Genomic DNA, 22051 nt, shown 5'->3' on the forward strand with positions numbered 1-22051 from the left:
TTGGTGGAGTTTGCTTTACTTTTAAGTAGACCCTGAGTGCCCTGTCAGGATGGGTTGGGTATCCTTAGGCCGGCTGGCCATTCATGTCTATCAAGTTTTGTCAGAAAAGTTAGAGGAGTCACTTGAAAGAACCAGGATTAGGTTAGTGTGATTATAAATTCTCACGCTAAGAATGAACAGCTTGGCTCAAGTTCCTAGAAAATGAGTTTAAAGGCCAGATTTTATGGAAATACGCCAATATACCTTTTATGCGAAGCTGTGGAATTCAGACAAATTACCTTTTTTTTTTCCCCTCTTGGATGATGTGAAAAACAAAGTTAGATTTTTTTTCTTTTTTGTATGTCCAGTGGGAGGGGATAGCATTTAGAGAAGGAGAAAGAGAATGCGCACATTTTATGCCATGTTCTTCTGAACTGCCTTGTTGCTGAAAGAGTTCCCAGACTACCTGCTTTGAGAGTAGATACGAAGACCTGCATTTCAAAGCTGTGATTAGGGTAAAGAATCTTGAACCAGTGTATTCAGTTATAAGTAATTTCAAAGTATATTTCTAAGTAAGAACTACTCCATGACATTGCGCAGTCATTCCAATACATGCATTGTTGCACATTTGTAAAGTATATTCATCACTTTAGATGGTAAGGTTATCAATGCACTGTTTATGAGTTTTATTATCCTGGCATTTTTGAAGTTACTAATTTCAGTGCTAAGAAAATTCTTGATATCTTAGGAACTTCAAGTCTCGAATACGTATTTGTTCAGCATTTTATGATTATGGGTGGGGGGGCGCACTTCTTAGTGCATTGTGCTTTGATGTTGCCCTTTAGGAATTTTAAATTTAAGATCGAAAACTTCAACATAAACAGGAAAAAAAGTCCCCAGCTAAAGAGACTCTTAGAGAGGAAAGGAACTCCTGGATCATCTACCAACGTTAATCTCCTTTGTGTATCTGACGTGGGATTGCCTTCTCATGTCGTCATCATTCAGCATGCTCCGGGGGTCAGCATGTCTGACCTCATAGTGCCCTGGGAGGGAAAACAGGTCTGATGCACTCTCTGATGCACCATCAAGAGAGTGTATTTATAGTGAGAAGCTTACATCCCGTATTCTAAAACCAACATGTAGATTATATGTTGTTTTAGATTTTCTATACAACTTCTCATTTCCTCTGGGATAAGTGGGTTATCTGGAAATGAAAATCATAGTATTTACTGCATAGATAAAGAAGAAAGCGTGTGGGGTGGGGGCCAGGTGATTACGCAGCAGCGCCATGATTATATGCCATTGCTAATTACAGTCTGTGAGTCATGCTGCGCATACAGATTTTCATTTTGTAAATTTGTATTTCTCATGGATGTTACATGGCACGAGTAAAGAAGTATATAGATGGGACAAGCAATATTTCTTCAAAAAATGTTACCTGAACTTTAATCGATTTCAGAATCAGAGGTCCTTAGTACTAGGCTATTTTCTTAATCGATTTAGAAGATAATCATCACTTCTTGTAGTGGCAAAAAGTAGTTTATCAGTTAGTGAAGAAAGCTGTACATGAGGAAGCACAGTGCAAATTTTGTACCGAATTTTAATTTATCTGTGGAATCTTATTATTAGATCTGGGGAGGCACTTATCATCCATGGATACGTTGAAATACAGCATTAGTCTTTATGCCTCATTTTCTTTAATATGTTAATGAAGTAAGGAAGATATAGTTCGTATTTATACTAATACACGGTGATGCTTTATCTTACCTTGAAGTGAAAAGAACCAAATATGAAATGTTTTATGTAGTATTTTTAAAGTGTATTTTAAGAATACTTATCGAAAATCCCTTGAAAGGAAACGTGCCCCACATAGTTGCATAGATGTAATGGTGTTGTGTGGTGAGAGAATTTTTCTATTTTGCTGCTGTTTCCAGTTTTTTAAAACAATGAAACCGTATTTTATAATGAGGAAAATGCCCACTATTAGAGAAGGCTTATAGGAATAACTTTGGTTGTTTTATTTTAATAGAATATATGAATTATTTATGTGTAATCAAAATAAATCTAGCAGCTGTGATGTGCTATATCTACCCGAGATGGAGTGCTTCCTTTCTAGGACTCACTTATCTGGGAAAGGGGGAAGGAATGAGATTTTAGTAAGTGACGACCAAGGACACCTGTTAATAAGTTTCTGTGTGATAATTACTTTATACACACTATTTGCTTTTGAGATAACTTCTTACAAAGGAAAAGATGAATGTTAAAGATTGATAGGTCTTTTTTTAATATTTAGATGACACCAAAGGGTTCTTTTAGAAATAGAAAATTGTCGAAATGATTATTTTCATTTCCTTTTAGAAGATTTTATTTTAAATGCTGACCTTTAGAAAAGATGATTTCTTTCTCTTTGTTTTCTGACCAGGACATGTATTCTTCTGAGAAGCTTTGGGCAGCAGATTCTGGTTTACTCTCCGATCGGGACAGCCTACAGGGACATTTCCAGTCATGAGTAAGTGTCCATCTTTGTTTAATTTCAGGGGCCTCAGGAGCATTTGTGGAGTACTCAGAGAGAAGAAAAAGTTTGTTATGGGACAGACTGGAATTATGTCACTTCAACAGAGATTGGATAATCTGGTTCAGCCCCGTTGTGCACCTGTCTCTATTAGAACAAGGAGATCCTTTCTGATGTTTCATTTATTTGGAGAAGTTAGATGTGCTGAGGAAATCTGTGTCGTGAGTTTCTTGGCTGATTTAGTTCTGTTCCCCAAAATACTCTGTTGACTAGTCATTGGAAAGGGACTTGTTAGAAATATGAAGAGGGAAACAGACTCATAAATATAGAGGACAAGCTAGTGGTTGCCAGAGGAGAAGTGGGTGGGGGAAAAAGAAAGAAATATGAAGAGGGAAAATTTAAGTTTAAGTTGACCTAATTAGCAGAGGTTTAATTGTGTGAAGCTTAATCATTGGATAACATGGGTCAGTATTGTATTTAAGCAAAAAAAAAAAAAAAAAAAGATGTCTTTGATAATGTCTTTGGTGGAATGAGAACAAAGTATATCCTAAAAGACTTCGCAAATTTGATACAGATTTTATGTTCTCAGTTGTAAGGGGATTGTACTATATGTAATATTTTCTGCTATTCCAATCCACTATTTCCATGAAGAGAAGAGCTGGATTTTACTCTTTTGTATTAACTGTTTACTTTTAGAGAGTGAGGAAAGAATTAAGATTTTTACCCTAACTGTGATCATATGATAGTTTTGATGTACTTTTGAAAAAGTACAGAGTTTCTGGTTACGAGAAGTTTGGAACAGAGTGAGCATTTCCTACTGGGGAATACGATGTTGGAGAGTTCACAAATTTTCACATATAATTCGTGATGATTATATTTATCTTAATACGAATAATTTTTCTTAACATCAATGGAAATAATTAGGCTGTTTTTGACAAATGAAAATGAGGCTGTTGTTCTTGTGAAATCTTTGAGTGCTTTCTGCTAAGAATAATATTGCAAGAAGTGAGCTCTGATTTTTGAGACTTTTCAGTGGCTACTTTGTCAGTGGTGTGCTTTGAGTAAACCAGGAGAGTTGCTAGATGAGTTCAAATACAGATTAGAGGAGAAGCAGCTTTTGATATTTCCACTCCATTCATACGAAATTTTGTCAGAACGTTTGTCTACCAGAGTGCCAGCTCATAGTAAAGATGGAAATAGGAGTTTATGAAAACTAAGAAATGTCAGGCATTTTAACTTAAAAATGCTTACTGCATTTTGGGAAATTTTCATTTTACTTTGTAATCTTAGTGTTCGGTTAGCATCACCATTACAGAGTTCTTTGAGGCCAGGTACACTCTGTCTTTCATTTTTGAATCTCAGAGTCTAACAGTGTCCTGTACGCCGCTGCCCCTAAAAATTCAGAGCCCTGTGTGGACAAAGGCAGAGGTGAGGGATAGCTTGTTAGGTGACTAATAATAAATTGTCTGAACCTTGTACAAGTTTTTACTTGTAAACACAATGGCTGTATTTCATTTGTAAGATTTTTGTCTTTTTTTACATCCATTAGTTTTCTCGTTTCTGCTTGTTTTTATTTAAAAAATTTGGTTCTTTTATTAGTCTTTTATCTCTTTGTGGATCTTTATGTGCTTATTTTGAAGTCTTTTTCAGATCACTTGATTATTTTTTGTTTTGTCTCCAGTGAATTTATATTGTGGTTGTTGATGCTGTTGGAGTTTTCATCATGTTCTGCAATTTTGCAGGCTCCTTCTGATGAAAATTCTTTCTCTTTCTCCTACGTCTTTATCTTTTTGTGATTTTCCCTGCTGGTCTGGCAGCTTTGCAGTTGTCTCTGCCTGCCGTTGGAGTTCCCAGATCAGAATCAGGTCTTGTGTTAGTGGATCAGAGAATCAGCCCCGTGGTGATGCTGGTGATATCACAGATTTCTCTCACCGAGTCAGCTGGCATTAGGTCAGCAGCTTCCTCAGTGGTGGCTTCAGCACGCTTCGCAAAAAAGCCTTCAGTCCAGTTTTGTAATCCAGGACGAGTGCGACCCCTGCCCCCAGTTTTAGGCAAGGAGCCTGGTTACTGACCCTGCTTCACACAGAACTCCTTTATGTACAGTTACCCCATGGGATTTACTTCCTGCTGCCTTTTCCTGCTTTGGGGCCTCACACTTGGTGTTCCTGTTAGATTTCTGATCGAGAGATGTTGAACATGTTTAGGGGCATAGGTAGGTCATTTTAGTGACTTGTTTTTTATGTTTTATCTGGTTACTTCTCTGCTTGTTGTGAAGACCGGAGAGTCATAAAGAATGAACATATAATTGGAAGTTTATGACCATAAAGTTCAAACTTCTTACTTTGTGTCGAAGATTAAAAAACCCCCATTCAGTTTCTGCTTAGTTCCCTAGCTCCTAGGGTTCCTCTTTGTTATCCTTGCGTCACATTTCCTTGCTAGTCGAGCCCCATCATGCTTCCTCCCTGTAGCACCCTGCTTGCCTCACTCTAGTTCCTGTCCTGCTCTTTAAAATCACACGGTTGTTCATTCTTATTTTCATGTAATGTAAGATCCTTGAGGCCAAAGATTTTTATTACTAGCGTGAAGCACTTTTCCTGGCACTTAATAGGTGCTCAATAAATAACGCATGGCTTTGGGTGTTCCTAAGTAACATCCTTTAGTATGGGGTAGCTATTCCATGTGTTACTATCTTTAGGTGAAATTTAAGCTGATCCCATGTGAAGGGAGATTGAGGGCTGGGGTGAGAAGAGAGAGAGAGAGTGTGTGTGTGTGTGTGTGTGTGTGGAGTGTGGCATAGGATAGAGTGTTGTGAGGAAGTGGGACAGTGTGAGAAAGGCATGAAATGAGGAACGACGTAGAGACAGGGAGAGAGAAAGCTGGAGGAGGTGCAGGCAGGGTCTGGGGCAGGGACGTTCCAGAAGTTCGCAGTTTACCCTGCAGGGCTTAAGGAGCTGTTGAAGGATTTCAGTTAGGGGAGCAACTGAAGATTTCATATGGAAAAATTACTCTGAGAAATAGACATTTTTGTTAGATATAAGTTAAAAAGATTGGTCATAGGCCATATTTGCCTTCTAGCTTTTTTCTTAGTTTTCAGCCCATTTTAGACTTTCTTTGAAGTAGGCTGTTTCTTATTTTTGCCAATGTGATGGCTTTCTGTACTGACCCAAGTCATTCTTGAGTAGACCACTGTGACCATAGGTTAGGGAGTGTTACAGTGTCTGTGCTAAGATGTAGTTTTTAGGGGGTTGTATGTTTTCAAAAAGGTGGAAACTGAATATACCAGAGTTTTGGTTTTTGAAAAAAAAAAATAGTGAAGAATCATAGTACAGGTTAAAAATAGGAAGATACATCTTTCAAATCTAGATAGGATTTCCAAACCTGCATCTGGGTGAGAATGATGGGTAACTAAAGTTTTTTGTTGTTGTTGTTGTTTGTTTTTTGTTTTCTTCAGTATTTCTTTAGAGATTAAAAGAAAGGTTGATACTTGTTATGCTTCTCAGAAGCATTTCCTAGCCCTTTCCGTGTCATGAACTGTGTGGTGGAAGTTGTCCGGCATGCGGGTCAGCTGATGGAGCTGTGCGGGGCTCCGAGGCAGTGGGCTCTGCCCCCTCAGACCAGGCTGCTGCTTGTGTCCAACTGTCCTATAAGCGGCAGGGATCCCTTCTTTGCACACCTGGGCACCCTGGGCACCCTGGTTGGGATGCCCCAGCTAAACCCTAGAGAACTGCTTAAATGTTTTAAAATGTTTTTCAGCTTTTGCTCTAGATTTTTATATATTCTGCCCTATTTTGAGGCAAGATATTTATCTGGTGGAAACATGTATTATGTGTGTGCTATGAGTTGTGCATTTCATTGTGGATTGTTGACTATTACAATCCACAAAAAGCCTTTTGATTTTTAGTGCTTAAATTGTTTTTGTTTTTCTGTATTTGCATATGTTGCAATGTTAAACACTTGTCAACGTTTTTTTTTTCTTCAAAATTTTGTTTTATCAGGTGGTGTCCAAGATGAAGTATTTATCTGAAAGTTGTTATATTTAAACTGCGCTATAATTTGAAATGGACCTCTTAGATCTTTAATGGAGATTGTAACAACAGGAGTTGTTACACAGCATTGTGCAACAGTTTCCAGATGATTATTTTGGTGGAACGGGTTAAACAAAAGCCAAAAGAAGCACCAAAACCCAAAAATGATTATTTAGGGTATTATTTAATTTTATTTTAACATCTTTTAACTTGAAAAAATAAAGTTTATCTGCTCTACTATTGGTAAATTTTATCTTACATACTGTATTTCATTTCCTTCAGGAAACTTTGGTTCTGTAAGTAGTAAGGACATATTTTCTAAGACTTCTCTGTCAAGTTTCTTCTGACTTGGCAATCTAGGAGTGAATCTTGCACTGGAGTGTTTGATCCGCCCTTTGGCCTAAATAAAGGAGTGAGTTTTTTGAGGTCACTTCTGAATATGAAACATTTCTCATTTAAGTGAGGAAAAAGTAATGGCAGTGAATAATTTGGGGTGTAATCTATTTGTGGCTTTCTAACAGAGTAGGAACAAATACCTTCATTCTGCAGAGCAGTACACTGAAAGTTCATGCTGAAGTGAGAACAATTTAATATTTGTTAGAACAGATAATGTTATAAATAAGTGATAGATTACTAAGTCCTTCAGTGGTGGCATAAGGATTCTTCTGAGTTTTACTAATGGAACGAATAATATAAGGCTTCCCCTAAGTACTGGCTAAAATTTCTGTGTAGGATAATTATGTAGATATATATCTTGTTTTATGGAAGAGCTGTGTACCTTACAAGTTGGGTAGAGGTTACAGAAAAGAAAACTTACATTGAATTATGTTTTGAATACTGGGGTATTTGCATTTAACAGACTCTTGAAAGAAATCCCTTTGTAAAGTGTACCTATCTATTTGTTATATTAAGACATTTATGCTTGATAAGTTTGGATTTTGGAAGATAAAATTTTAAATGTTAACTGAAGTGAATATACACTTGACCCTTGAATAACACAGGTTTGAACAGTGCTGGTCCTTTTGTATCGTGGAAGTTTTGGATGAGTACGATATAGGATAGTATTGGTGACAGATGGTAGGTAGGCCTGTGGAGAGCATAGCACACGGAGTTAGAGCTGTCTGACCCCTGTATGGTACACTTGAAACTAACGTAACAGTGTGTGGCGACTCTACTTAAAGAAATACAGCGCAGTACTCTAAATGTCTTTTCCTCCTGATTTTCATAATAGTTTCATCTCTCTAGCCTACTTTATTGCAGGAATACAGCATGCGGGACCTCTGAGGAAGCATATGTTAATCAATGCTGTATCTGTAAGGCTTCTCCTCCAGAGTACTTAACTATTAGTAGTTAAGTTTTGGGGGACTCAGAAGTTAAAGGCAGATTTTCAAACTGTGTCAGGGTTCGGTGCCCTTAACTCTCGCCTTGTTCAAGGGTCAAGTGTATAATCAGAATTTTCATGGGGGGGGTGGGGATTTGGAAGTGTATGGAGACTTTCTGGTTGTCATAGTTACTGGGGAGACCTGCTGGCATTTAGTCGGCAGGGCCAGGTACAGTGTATACCAGTCTGTGTTGAGAAACAGCCTGTGTCTAACCCATCAGAGCCGTGGCGCGGTACACTGTAGGTGTGGTGGTGAAGAATGCCAACAAAAATTGCTTCTCAGATAATTTATTTGATCAGTTTCTTAGTTTAAGGCACTTCACTGTGTTAGTACTGACTACTGAAAATGAAATAAACTTTACTTTTAGCTAATTTATCATCTTTTTGACCACTTGCTGCAAAAAAATGAGTAATTCTTAGTTTGATAACAGTGGGAAATTTAACATGATTTTAATGTAGTATTTCTTATAGAGTGTATTCAATTATAGCATTCAAATATAAGTATAGTATTAAGTTTTTATTGTGAGATGATTTGCATCATCTTGTGTCTTCTTGTTTTGATATGTTTTCAAACTTGTAACAAGAAAAGTTGTAAAATTTTAGAACCCAAATTCTTCATATATCTTTTATCCAGTGTACCGATTGTTCACACTTTGTCCATTTAATTCTTTTTTTTTTTTTAAGGTTTTATTTATTTGACAGAGAGAGATCACAAGTAGGCAGAGAGGCAGGCAGAGAGAGAGAGAGAGGAGGAAGCAGGCTCCCTGCCAAGTAGAGAGCCCAATGCGGGACTCGACCCTGAGATCATGACCTGAGCCGAAGGTGGAGGCTTAACTCAGTGAGCCACCCAGGTGCCCCATGTCCATTTAATTCTTTCCTGGTCTCCCTTTTTCTTCCTCTCTGTGTCACACACACTCACACATTTACATATATATCAAATAAATTGGTTTGTAGTTAAACAGAACATTTTCTATGAAAATCTAGTTTTCTTTTTATCAAAAGTCATTTAAATTTGTAGCATAAATGTCACTTACTGTACTATTACAATATAATCTCAGTAAAGCTTCTAAATTACTTTATCTAGCTAAATCTTAAAATTTCAAATCATTTACCTGCTGTTGTTTAAAAATGACATTATTTACATAGGTTTTGTAAGTCTGTCATTAACATTTTTGTTTAGATAGACTTGGTATCTAAATTAACTTTAATTAAAATTCTTTAGAATAACACAAACTAGTGCGCTCTAGCCTCTTTATAATAGTTTTAAGATACTCTGTTCTTTTTTTTTTTTTTTTTTTTTTTTTTTTTACAGAGACGTGGTGATAGAGGGAACACAAGCAGAGGAAGTGGGAGAGGGAGAAGCAGGCTTCCCTCGGAACAGGGAGCCCAGTGTGGGGCCCAGTCCCAGGATGCTGGGATCATGCCCTGAGCCGAAGGCAGATGCTTAACAACTGAGCCACTCCGGCACCCCAAGATACTCTGTTCTTAAGAGAAATTCTTTAAAATCCCATTTTGAGAGAGTAAGTTTTCCAGTAACAGTCTTCTTTAAGGGTCCCAGAGACCTGGATTGGCTTTGCTGTTAACTAGCCATGTTAGGTATGGCCATTGGCTTGACCTCTTTAATGTCCCTCCACTCTCCGCCCCACTCCCCCCACACCTCCTGCTGCACCCTTACCCATTACCTTGTTTTAAATATGGGGACTGGCCTACATGTCTGGAAGCCTTCTAGTTCTAAAATTTATGATAATATCTGTGCGATAATTTTCATTTCCAATTTTGCTTGGTAGGAACACAGCTATTGAATGAAACGAGAAATGCCTCTGTTAGACTAAATTAAGAAAACTTAAACATGCAGTTTTCAGGGTTTGGGGGCCTATATCTGTTGCTCCTTGTTGTCCTGGTTACTTTCAGAGGCACCTTGTTCCAACTGTAGGCACATGTTCTCTGTTCTTCCTGCTTATTCTCTAGGCAAGTAGAGATGGAGCAGAATATTTATTTAAAATTAATGCTTTTAAATATTCATCATGTTATCGCTTTCATTAATTTCAGAAAATATTTTGATTTATACAGCTTATACTTGAATCGTGTAATTAGAACTGATGTACTGGCTTAAAATTTTCCATTTCTCTTTTACATTAACTTCTCTAAAAATGAATTTCTGTATGAAAATATTATGTAATGACTTTTGGTATTTCTCATTTATTGAAAGACATAGCGGAAAGCACAACTTAGTAAGTGATTTTTTTTTTTTTTTTTTGTACAGTTGTTTATACAAATTCAACAAAGGTGAAACCACATAAGGGAAGGTCTAGGGAAAAACACATTACAACAATTGCACCAAGGAAGGCATAACTTTACGCTAGGAAATAGCTGTGTTACAAACCTTAAATGAGAACTCCACTTACTTCAAAGGAGAGGAAAAAGGAAAAGAAAGGCTGTGTTGGATCATTTCTTCTACTTCTTGACTCACTGTATAAATTAGATCTGTGTAGAGGACAAGAGCTCATGCTGGTGCTCAGAACTCTCCTGAGTGCAAAGGCTGAAGTCTGAATTGAAAAATTTTGAGACATAAGTGAATTTTATGCAGAGGAGACTAGGCAAAGTGTCTTACTTCAACTATAACTAACATAAGTAAGTGATACGTATTATATGGTCTGGCTAATAATTCTACATATATTAATATTCAGTGTTTTTTTTTTTAATAGAATCTGGACAGTTATATATTACCCTTTTTTGCCTTAAACATAAGTAGATGTTTTCTGGTAAGGGAATTTGAACCTGTCAACTTGTATGATGGATGTCATTATATAATTTTTTCCTCCTTTCCCAGAAGTGTGGAATTGATATTTCCAAGCCTGTATCTTTGTCCCTCAAAACTGATCTAAAATAGTGTTTTGATATTCTATTCTTTTTTTCTTTTTTGGAGATGGACAAGGTGACTATGAAAATAATTCTTTCTAGCTTCTCATTAAAGCTTTTGGCTAGAAGGGGTCAGGAATAGAGTGAAAACATCTTCCCTATTCTTCCCCTAGCCCAGTCTCCTTCTCCTACTTTGAGCACTGAGTCATAGGTTAGTTATTAAATTCGTGTTCAGAGATAGTGGTCATGTGTAGGCAGTTGATTGTAGAGTGCTTTTTTTGCCCTGAATTCAGAAGCTGACTTCTGCTGGCATTACCTAGGTACCCTGCAGTTGAACTAGTTTTCTTTCCCACTCGCTCTTTCGGAGCATTCAGGCGTTCAACTTTAAACAGTGAAACATGGAAGGATTTCAGTAAGACACTGATGTACACTCATGTTTCATTTGTATTAAATTGTAGAGCATTTGGAGTCACAATGTCTTTTAAAAAATACAGTTGCCTATTGAAGATTCTAGAAGAATGGGATAGAAATGGAAGTTACAGGACATGTTAGTAAGGGTTTTGACAATCAGTCTCCAGTGAAGTGCTGTGTTGGATGTCTTCACTGGTTAATCTTGTTATGTTCTAATGCAAAGTGAAGTAGAATATGGTCGATTGATTCTAATCTAAAAGAAATTTGAGAATGCACACGTGTACACACACTTTAAGTTTTTATATAAATTCATAGTAGTTGGTCTTGTGTATTTTCTTTAGATAATAACTTTTTGTCATTTTCTTTATGTATTGTGTAGATCTAATGAGGTGGGATGTAGTCTAGATTAGGAAAGGAGGGGCTGGGTCTTACCATTGTGGGAAGAACATTGCAAACTTGTTTACTCATGACAATTTTGGTACCACAGAATTTGAATTTGATTTTCAAACCAGCTTGAATTTGTTGTTTTAACTTTTATCAACATAACTTTATGTGCCAAATGATTGATTGATACTATTAAAATATGATCACCAAAATGTATTTGTAGACACGCTTTGTTATAAAAAATGTTTCTGATGGTAGAAATGTCCTAGATGCTATTTAAAAGAAGGTTTCTTTACTGCTAAGTAAGGGGAAGTCTTCCTTGTCACAGAATCTCCTGAGGAAAGATGCTTCTCCGGTGTCATGTTCTTGGTCCAGGTTACCTCGTATAGAGTTAGCAGGGCCATTTTGATTTTCTTGTTTTTACCCAAATTAGCCTTAGACCTTTTATGGGAACTTTGTGCTTACATGTACCTATGGGTGTATGTACTGATACATATGGGGAACATTGCCCAGGACAGGAGAATCACCCCACTCCAACTTTTTAGGTACCCAAACTAACTGTTGAGAGGAACTTGGGCCTCAAATGATTTCTTAGTAGAGGTAACTCTGTAGTTAAAAAAGTCACTTTAAAATGTTTGATATGTGGGGCGCCTGGGTGGCTTGGTGGGTTGAGTCTCTCTCTGCCTTTGGCTTGGGTCATTGTCTCAGGGTCCTGGGATTGAGCCCCGCATTGGGCTCTCTGCTCGGCGGGGAGCCTGCTTCCCGCCCCCATCCGCCTGCCTCTCTGTCAAATTAAAAAAAAAAAAATCTTTAAAAAATAATAAAATAAAATGTTTGATTTGTATTACAAAGGTGAAGTCATTATTGTCTTTCCCCCTAAAATGTGCTGTAAAAATTGTTAGCCATCAGAGGTTTTCATCTAACTGTAGAGATATGCTTTTCTAACTCAGTGCTGAACTGCATTCTGATGGAAAATGACAATGTTGAGATCTGCAAAGTTTTCCTTATTTCTTCCTTTGATTAGTGTGTATCTCTCTTTAGCATGTGAAATTCTGCCTCTCTTTCCCAACCAGTGCAGCTTAATTTTTTTTTAATAGGATTAATTCTTTATTTTTTTGTATTTCTGAAAATATATAAAAAAGTTTCATATATACAAAAAATTATTTTGTAACTATTTGAAGTAGGTTGTATGTATCACACTCCTCTACCCATTTGTCCTTCAGTGTGTAGCTTTGAAGAACAAGGACGTTCTTTTTCGTAACCACAGTAAAATGACTACATAGGTGAATTATATTTATCTAGTCTGCAGTCCTTCTGTTGTTGTTCAGTTTCCCAACAGTGTCCTGGAGAGCAGATTTGCTGCCAGTGCAGGGCCGATCTGGGTGTTACCCACCAGCTTCATTCCCTTGTCGGCCCTCTGTAGTCTCCTTGAACCTGGGACAGTCCCTCAGGAATTCTTAATCTTTCACAATACTGGTGTTTAGAGTAGCCCTCAGGTGAGGGTTGTCTGGGGTGGGGTGGGGGTTCCTCTAATGAATGGGGTCTTTCCTAACGTGTGTGATGGTTTGGAGGCATTCCTTCAGGAATCTTGTCTGGAAGAGAAAGGAAGATGGCATGGTGATCTCTCCGCTTTTTTCCATTTAGCTCTTTAACAGAAAAATTTCCCATTTCTTCCTTAGTTGAAATAGGATTCATAATGTTGCATAAGAATGGGATTTATTGTCTGCTTTACTACTTTGTTTTGCTTTTATTATGAAGGCTTGAGAAAAAGGTGGTGAGATATTTTCTAGAATATGAGATTGACCCAGAAAGGGGGCAACATTCAACTTTTATTGAGAGAAGTTTCTTTCTGCACAATTCCCATTTTGAATTATGTTGACAAGATCTCAAGATGCTGTCGAACAAATACTTTGAAGGTAAAAGGTGTAGCAGTATTGAATTTGCTTTGTAGCAGTAAACAGCGGAAGCTCTTTATCACTTGAGATCGCTTCTCTAAGGATTAGCTTTTCTTATAACTTGGTGCCTCTTTGTCTTTGTCCTAATAAATTTTCCTCAGCTAAAAATAGAATAAATGAACGTATCAAGACTGATTCTCATTAGGTTTTAGAGATTTATGGGTTATATTAGATTTTAATGTGAAATGTCAGGATAGTTACCATCTATAGTTACGACTCTTAAAAGTTTAATAATTGCAGGGTATAGTGAAAGCTGGAAAATTTGGAATATTGCAGAGTATAAGAGATTTAAATCTTGCTTTTTTGACAACTTGGAGACACATGATGCTGTAAATTGATTTCTTAAAAGAAGAGTCATGGTGTTTAAATCTGATTTTTAAGAGAAATTTTAAGGAAGGGAATATATGATTTTGAATAAATAATATCTTAGTATTAACAGATACGAATGAGCGTCTCCAGGTATACTGCTGCGGGGTTGGTCTTTGGGGATACAGACGAGAACAAGACAAACGTGGTTGGTGGCCTCTAGAGCACAGAACTGGGGGAGAAGAGGAGTAATGCACAAGCAGCATGGTATGATGAATATGAAAAGGGGAATGCAGGAATCTGGGGGTGCAAGGGAACTTATCTGCAGGAAGGGCAAGGAGACCACTGTTAGGAAATCACATTCCAGCCGAGGTCTGGCTAAATGAAGAGGAGGAGGGAGAGATTTTGTTTTGTCTTGTTTTTTAAAGATTTATGTATTTATTTATTTGAGAGAAGGAGCATGATCCTGCATGCAATGGGGGAGGGGCAGAGGGAGAGACTCTTTCAAGCAGACTCCGAGCTGAGCGCAGAGCCCCATGTGGGGCTTGATCTTCCATAACCCCACCCCCCTCTCCCAACCCCCCTCCCCCCAGCAACCCTCAGTTTGTTTTGTGAGATTAAGAGTCTCTTATGGTTTGTCTCCCTCCCAATCCCATCTTGTTTCATTTATTCTTTTCCTACCCCCCAAGCCCCCCACGTTGCATCTACACTTCCTCATATCAGGGAGATCATATGATAGTTGTCTTTCTCCAATTGACTTATTTCACTCAGCGTAATACCCTCTAGTTCCATCCACGTCGTTGCAAAGGGCAAGATTTCATTTCTTTTGATGGCTGTGTAGTATTCCATTGTGTGTGTGTGTGTGTGTGTGTGTGTGTGTGTGTGTATACCATGTCGTCTTTATCCATTCTTCTGTTGATGACATCTAGGTTCTTTCCATAGTTTGGCTATTGTGCACATTGCTGCTATAAACATTCGGGTGCACGTGCCCCTTCGGATCACTACATTTGTATCTTTAGGGTAAATACCCAGTAGTGCAATTGCTGGGTAATAGGGTAGCTCTATTTTCAGGGACCTATGAGATCTTGACCTGAGCCGAAACCAAGAGTCCATGCTTATCCAACTGAGCCACCCAGGTGCCCTGGGAGAGGGTTCTGAATAGAGGGAACAGAGTGCGTGAAGACCTGGAGTTGAGAGGTTGAGATTAAGTTTAGGAAATGAAGGATAATTTAGAATTGGTAGAATTAAGTAGTGGGAGGAGGTTAAGTTTGTAATTTTAGTTTAGATAAACACCACAATGTTACCTCCATTTTATATTTTATTTCACCTGATGTCACTGAAACTGATCTGTTTCCTTCATCTTTACAGTCCCCTTTTCCTGTTGTTTTTAAAGTATAATCACGACAATAAAGTAAATGCATTTTGGAGATAGGGAGAAAAAAAAATTGTAACCCCCGCCCCGTACATGAAAGCAGCCTTTTGCTTTTTTGCATATGACCCTGTGGTCTTATCCAGATAATATGTGTGTGTGTGTGTGCGTACGTGTGTGTATTTTTAAGATTGATTGATTTATTAGGAAGAGAGTAGAGGGAGGGGCAGAGATAAAGAATCCTTAAGCAGACCCCCCCTGAGCATCGAACCTGAAATGGGACTGGATCTCCTTGAGATCATGGCCTGAGCGAAACTGAGAGTCAGATGCTCAACTGATGGAGCCACCCAGGTGCCCCCAATACTATATATTTTTATATAATTGGATTCATAATGTATATACAATTTTATATTTGGATTTCTGACATTGAGTTGTATTTAGACAGTTCTCCTATTTCTATAATTATTTTTCATTATTCAAATTCCTAATTATCATATTCATTAAACATAATGATGCATGGTAACTTACTTAACTGTTTCCTTATTGTTTGGTTATTTAGGATGCTTCAGTTTTTAAAACATGTTTGCACAATGAGTATCACTGGTGAATTTGCCCCTTTTCTTAATAAAACAAACTAGAGCGAATTCCTTAGGCTAGATTTACAGTACTGACATGTTTTTGCCTATGTCTGCCTGTCTCTCTTAAAAGACTGTGCTAATTTACAGTTACTGTGGTAATTGGTATCCAAGGATATATTTCACTATGACTAGTTTAGTAGGCTCAAAATGTCATTAAAAGTTGCTTTTAGTTGCATATATTTGATTTTTAGATAGGATAACTTTTTTGTCTAAATTGTAAAATACATATAACATAAAATTTACCATCCTAACTGTTTTTAAGTGTACGGTTCAGTAGGGTTAAGAATATTTACATCGTTGTGCAGCCAGTCTCCAGAACCCTTTTTATCGTGAAAACCTGACACTCTGTGCTTATTAAAGAACTTACTAAGCAACTTCCCATTTCCCTTCTTCCATCCCTTGGCACCCACCATTCATCCTACTTTCTGTCTCTATGAATTTGATTACTCGAGATACCTCATGGGGGGGGATCAGACAGTATTTGTCCTTCTGTGACTGTCTCATTTCACACGGTGTAATGTCCTCATAGTTCACCCATGTTGTAGCAGGCGCCAGAATTTCCTTTTTTAAAGACTGAATATTTCGTTGTTTGGATTACCCCATTTTGGTAATGGACAAGTTGGTCTGCTTCCACCTTTTGGCTATTACGAGCAATGCTCCTATGAGCATAGGTGTACAAATGTCTCTTTGAGGCTCACCTTTCTTTTGAGTATATACCCAGTTCTTTTGAGTGTATACCCAGAAGTGGAATTGCTGGATCATCTGGTAATTCTGTGTTTAATGTTCTGAGGAACTGCGTATGGTTTTCCATAGTGGCTGCGCCATTTGACATTGCACAAGGGTTCCAATTTCTCCACATCCTGGACAACTCTGTTGTTTTCTGTTTTTTTGGATAGCCGCCATGCTAATGGATGTTGAGGTGCTATCTCATTCTTAGGATAACTTTTTTCATGTGTTCACTGTTTACATTTTTTCTTGTATCATATCCTTTTAAAATAGACCTTTCTACCAGATGCTTATGGGAAAATCAGATTTTTAACTTTGGATGATGCTTTTGTATCTCCAAAAATGTATTATGAAGCAATTTAGTTTTTTAATATGTGCACTGGAACTTTATATGTTTCTTTGGGGACATGGTTCATTTTGTGATGGTTAGCAGAGAGACACAATGCATAGTATACAGAAAAGTCAGTGAGAGGAAAAAGGTTTCATCAAGGAAGGAAGAGTAGAGAGTAATAGGTACCAAAGATCAGTTTTGCCTGATGTATTGTTCTGTCAGGGACTCTGTTGGTGGTCTTACTTCCTGTTAAAATTAAGGTATTATGGTGAATTTTAGATTCTGTATAGTGGAAACTCCAGAAAGATCTTTTTGAATGTTAGAGGGACTTCTGTGTTTAAATACACAAAACACTTTGGTAAATTCTGTGGGAATTCCTATGTCTTTATATTTTTTATACATATGTGTGTATGCATATGGACATTTGATCTTTGATGTTATATTGAATTATTCATCTAGATTGAATTATGATTTATTCTAAGACTTGACTGCTTTGAAAAGCAGTGCTTTTTATGGTAATGATTTTTTAAGAGCTAATAATGTTACTTGACAGCTTTGTTAGAATCTGGGGTAGGTCAGATTGTTTGGATGGTGTGTTTGAGTTCTTGATTTTGAAATAAAGTCATATTTAAATTTCTTCATTATGCCTAGAAAGCCTCTTTACCTTGTAACTTTTTTGTCCATTTGCATGTGGCTTTGGAAAGTCAGAAGAGTCATTTCTACATAAAGGGAAGCTTTCTTTAAAAATTCAAAATGTGGGGGTGCCTGGGTGGCTCAGTGGGTTAAGCCACTGCCTTCGGCTCAGGTCATGATCTCAGGGTCTTGGGATCGAGCCCCGCATCGGGCTCTCTGCTCAGCAGAGAGCCTGCTTCCTCCTCTCTCTCTGCCTGCCTCTCTGCCTGCTTGTGATCTCTCTCTGTCAAATAAATAAATAAAATCTTAAAAAAAAAATCAAAATGTGCTAATTCAGGAATTGGAATATATTCAGTTACAATGTGCTGTGTGTATCCTTTAATTCCTGCTATTTTTCTACTTAAGGACACTCTCCTGTCATTCTGTTCTTACTTGCAGGAGTCATTTCAATTGTAATTCAGTGGCTAATTGTGTAAATGTGTTTAGTGTCAGTTTCTTTTGGTACAGTGGAAGGAGGTTGATCACCCTTGTAATACCAGCAACTAGCATTGTACCTGGTCCGTGCTTAATAGTTTTTGTATGGATGAGCAAAATTTTATTGCCTTTAAAATGAACTTGCGATATGGCAGGACATGAAGAATTTCTAGGTGTTATGAGGATAAATTGGGATAATATATTTTCATTCTCCACGTTTTTGAAGAGTACTTTGAGCATATTTATGGCAGTTTCCGCTGAGCCACAGAAAGTACAGAAGCTTCTTTTTTTTTTTTTTTAAAGATTTATTTATTTATTTGACAGACAGAGATCACAAGTAGGCAGAGAGGCAGGCAGAGAGAGAAGAGGAAGCAGGCTCCTTTCCGAGCAGAGAGCCCAATACGGCACTCGATCCCAGGACCCTGAGATCATGACCTGAGCCGAAGGCAGAGGCTTAACCCACTGAGCCACCCAGGTGCCCCAGTACAGAAGCTTCTACCAAGCTACTGAGGTTTCTTGGCTGCTTGTTATAAGCAGAATGAATTGCCCTTTTATAAAATACCTTTAAAAACTGGGTTTGAAAGAACTTCTAACTTAATTACATTAATACAGTTACTTTCGTTCATAAGCAGTTACTGACGTCTAATATGCTTTGAGATTATGTGAAAGAGGGATAATGTTATCCATAACATATATTCTGTGGCTCTTTCCACATACTGCAACTTCAGGAATTTTTATTTTATTTTATTTTATTTTTAAAGATTTTATTTATTTATTTGAGAGAGAGAAAGCGAGAGAGAGCATGAGCGAGGAGAAGGTCAGAGGGAGAAGCAGACTCCCCGTGGAGCTGGGAGCCCGAAGCGGGACTCAATCCCAGGACTCCGGGATCATGACCTGAGCCAAAGGCAGTTTTCCAACCAACTGAGCTACCCAGGCATCCCAACTTCAGGACATTTTACCTTCCTATCTTTTTAAATTTTATCTTACTTTTTTTTCTGTGAAAAAACCTGCAAAGATAGTTGCTTCTCTTTGACAGTGTTAATTTTTAAATACCCCATATAAATTATTAGGAATTACTGTAAGAGCACCTCAGCATTATTTAGACAGAAAATATTATAGATACTTGGTATGGAAAAAGGGATATGGACAAAAGTTAACAACGTTTATTTTTATAATCAACATACATTTTATTCCATATTGATGAGTTTATAGTGATTGGTTTTCAAAATTGTAGAACAAAGTGTTTATATCCCACCTGTAAAAGCTAAGTAGAATGACAAAGGAATGAACTATATTAAGCTGATTTATTAACCCAAGAGGAGACCGGTCAGAAATGGGTTTATGGTTTGATATTCAAAAGCCTTTTTCTATTTGCTGGTCAGTTGATGTCCTATTTACAGATCGTTTTTGTCACAACATGTGTGGCCTCTCACATTTTTTTCCCCCTCATTTATCTACATGTTCTAGAAAAACTGACAGTAGTTTAATTCTAAAATATATTTCCAGGAAAGCCAAAACAGTTTTCTGAAAAGTGTGTAGAAAAAACCCTAAATCATTGCCAAGAATGAAAAGATGCTGGGTTGTTATTCATATGATCAAAAAATTTTTTGGACAAAACACAGTACAAATATCTTTGTGTTTATTTTAGAAAAAAGATGTTGATGAAGTATTCTAAAGTGTGAAAACATACCGATTCCAAACCAGTACATATAATGTTACCTCATTTTTGTAAAAGCAACCAAAAAATACACGGGTAAGTCTAAAAGGTAGTCTCTGTATGGTATAAGTCTAAGAGAGATTTTATTTTATTTATTTATTTAAAAAAATTTTTAAAAGAGATTATTTATTTATTTATTTGAAAGAGAGAATGAGTGAGAGAGAGCATGAGGGGGAGAGGGTTAGAGGGAGAGACAGACTCCCTGCTGAGCAGGGAGCCTGATGGTGACCGATTCTGGGACTCCGGGATCATGACCTAAGGGGAAGACAGCTGCTTAACCAACTGAGCTACCCAGGTACCTGAGAGATTTTATTTTCTTTGGGTTTGTTTTCATAAACTTATTTTCTACTGTGAACCTGCATTATTTTAGTAATAAGAATAACTATTAGAGATGTATATTTACAGAAAGAAGATAGAGACCTTTTACTTATTTTTTTTTTAAAGATTTTTATTTATTTATTTGATAGAGACCACAAGCAGGCAGAGAGGCAGGCAGAGAGAGAGGAGGAAGCAGGCTCCCTGCTGAGCAGAGAGCCCAACACAGGGCTCGATCCCAGGACCCTAAGATTATGACCCGAGCCAAAGGCAGAGGCTTTAACCCACTGAGCCATCCAGGCGCCCCGATAGAGACCTTTTAAATTAGTTTGTAATTCTTTAAGATTCTAGGGTGTTGGTCTGAATTATCTATAGCGTTATTTGTGGGGAATAATAATATAATTTTTTTTTAAGATATACTGATTCTCCAAATTTCTTTTCACGTGGGGCCAAGAAAGATGGTCCAGTGAATTTGTTTATGGTTTTATTAAATGAATGAGAGAAAAGAAGTGAGATCAAAGTCAATTTTGTTTTCTTTCTTTTCCTGGTGTTTTGTTTTGTTTTGTTTTGTTGGTGAGTGAGGAATGGTAGAAAAAGATTTCTTTCCTCTGCCTAGTTGATTTTTCTTTATATCATTTGACACATAATTCCTGTTTTTGATCCCTTTTGAGCAGAAAGAAGTTGACTTTGGCTTTGTATTTTCATTGGGAGAAAGGAAAGTGACATAACCTGGAGTGTCCCTCTAGGTGTGTGAGGAGCACTCCTACCCTACCGCCTATGGCACTTCTCTCTGTGCTCTTCTTGTCTCATTCTGGGCCCTCCCCGGCTTCTTCCCTTTGCCCCACTCTAGGAATGCTGGATTGGAAAGTGATGGGGAGGAAGCTTTCAGGGGTTGTCTAAAGTTTGTGGTTTTGAGGGTGGCCATCTTTAACAAAAATACAAACATAGGAAGCAAGATTGAAGAAAGAATTTTTCTTTGCAAAAAAGAACTAGCTCACAGCTGGTTGCAGGTAGTTCATTGGGAGGGCACGTATTCTATTTCTTGTCTACGGAGCCACATTGGAGCTCTCATGTGTAGCAATGTTTTTGTCTTAAGCACTTCAGTTAAACTCTGTACTTTTTTGGATTTATCGTTGCATTTTTTCAGATATAGATTATGAAGTACATATTAAATAAGATTTTCAGAGACTATGTTTTAGAACACTTTTAGGTTTATAGAAAAGGAGTAGAAACTGCTAGGTGTTCTCTCATATCCCCTAAGAATACTCCCACCTTCCCGGTTTCCTCTGTTACTAACATCTTGCATTTGTATGATTCATTTATGGCAGTTGATGAGCCAGTATCAGTGTATTCTTGTTAAAGTCCATAGATTAAATGAAGGGTCACTATTGGTGTTTTACGTTTTATGGGTTTTGACAAATGTATAATGACATGTATCTACCATTACAGTAGCATACAGAATAGTTTCTCTACCATAAAAATTCCCGGTGGCCCCCCCCATTCATCCTTCTCTTCCTCTCCCTGGCAACTATTAATCATTTTACTGTCTCCATAGGTTTGCCTTTTTCAGAATGTCATATAATTAGAATCATACACTATGTAGCCATTTCAGATGGGCTTTCTTTACTTAACATTTAAAGTTCCTCCATGGGGGTGTGTGTGTGTGTGTGTGTGTGTGTGTGTGTGTGTCAATAGCTCATTTCCTTTTACTGCTGAACAGTATTCCATAACCGGGATGTAGGAGTTTGTCTGTCCATTCATGCTCTGAAGAACATGTGATTGCTTCCAAATTCTAGCAATTACAGTTAAAAAACTGCTATAAACATTCGTCTACAGGTTTTTGTGTGGATTTACGTTTTTAACTGATTTGGGTCAATAACAAAGAATACGATTGTTGCATAAAATGGTTAAGTGTTTGTTTAGTTTTGTAAGAAACCACCAAACTGTTTTCCACAGTGTCTGTATCATTTTGTATTCCTGCCAGCAGTGAATGAGAATTCCTGTTCCTCCACATCTTTGGTAGCATTTGTGTTGTC

General features: G+C 37.5%; 1 protein-coding gene across 2 annotated transcripts in view; it reads left to right on the forward strand.

Moving 5' to 3' along the window:
- USP6NL (USP6 N-terminal like) overlaps nucleotides 1-22051 on the forward strand; it is a 157843-nt gene that overhangs the window by 10018 nt on the left and 125774 nt on the right. Inside the window, exons 1-2 of one of the 2 annotated variants that reach the window (XM_032881608.1) lie at nucleotides 476-494; nucleotides 2402-2488. In XM_032881608.1, coding sequence (XP_032737499.1) covers nucleotides 2485-2488 — 4 coding nt within the window. In that variant the 5' untranslated portion in view covers nucleotides 476-494; nucleotides 2402-2484. Of the gene's footprint in view, nucleotides 1-475; nucleotides 495-2401; nucleotides 2489-22051 lie in introns of those variants that run through there. The other variant, XM_032881607.1, reaches the window with a different exon arrangement.

The sequence above is a fragment of the Lontra canadensis genome, unplaced genomic scaffold (assembly GCF_010015895.1).
Source record: "Lontra canadensis isolate GAN:19392208 unplaced genomic scaffold, GSC_riverotter_1.0 scaffold76, whole genome shotgun sequence".
NCBI classification, from domain to species: Eukaryota; Metazoa; Chordata; class Mammalia; order Carnivora; family Mustelidae; genus Lontra; species Lontra canadensis.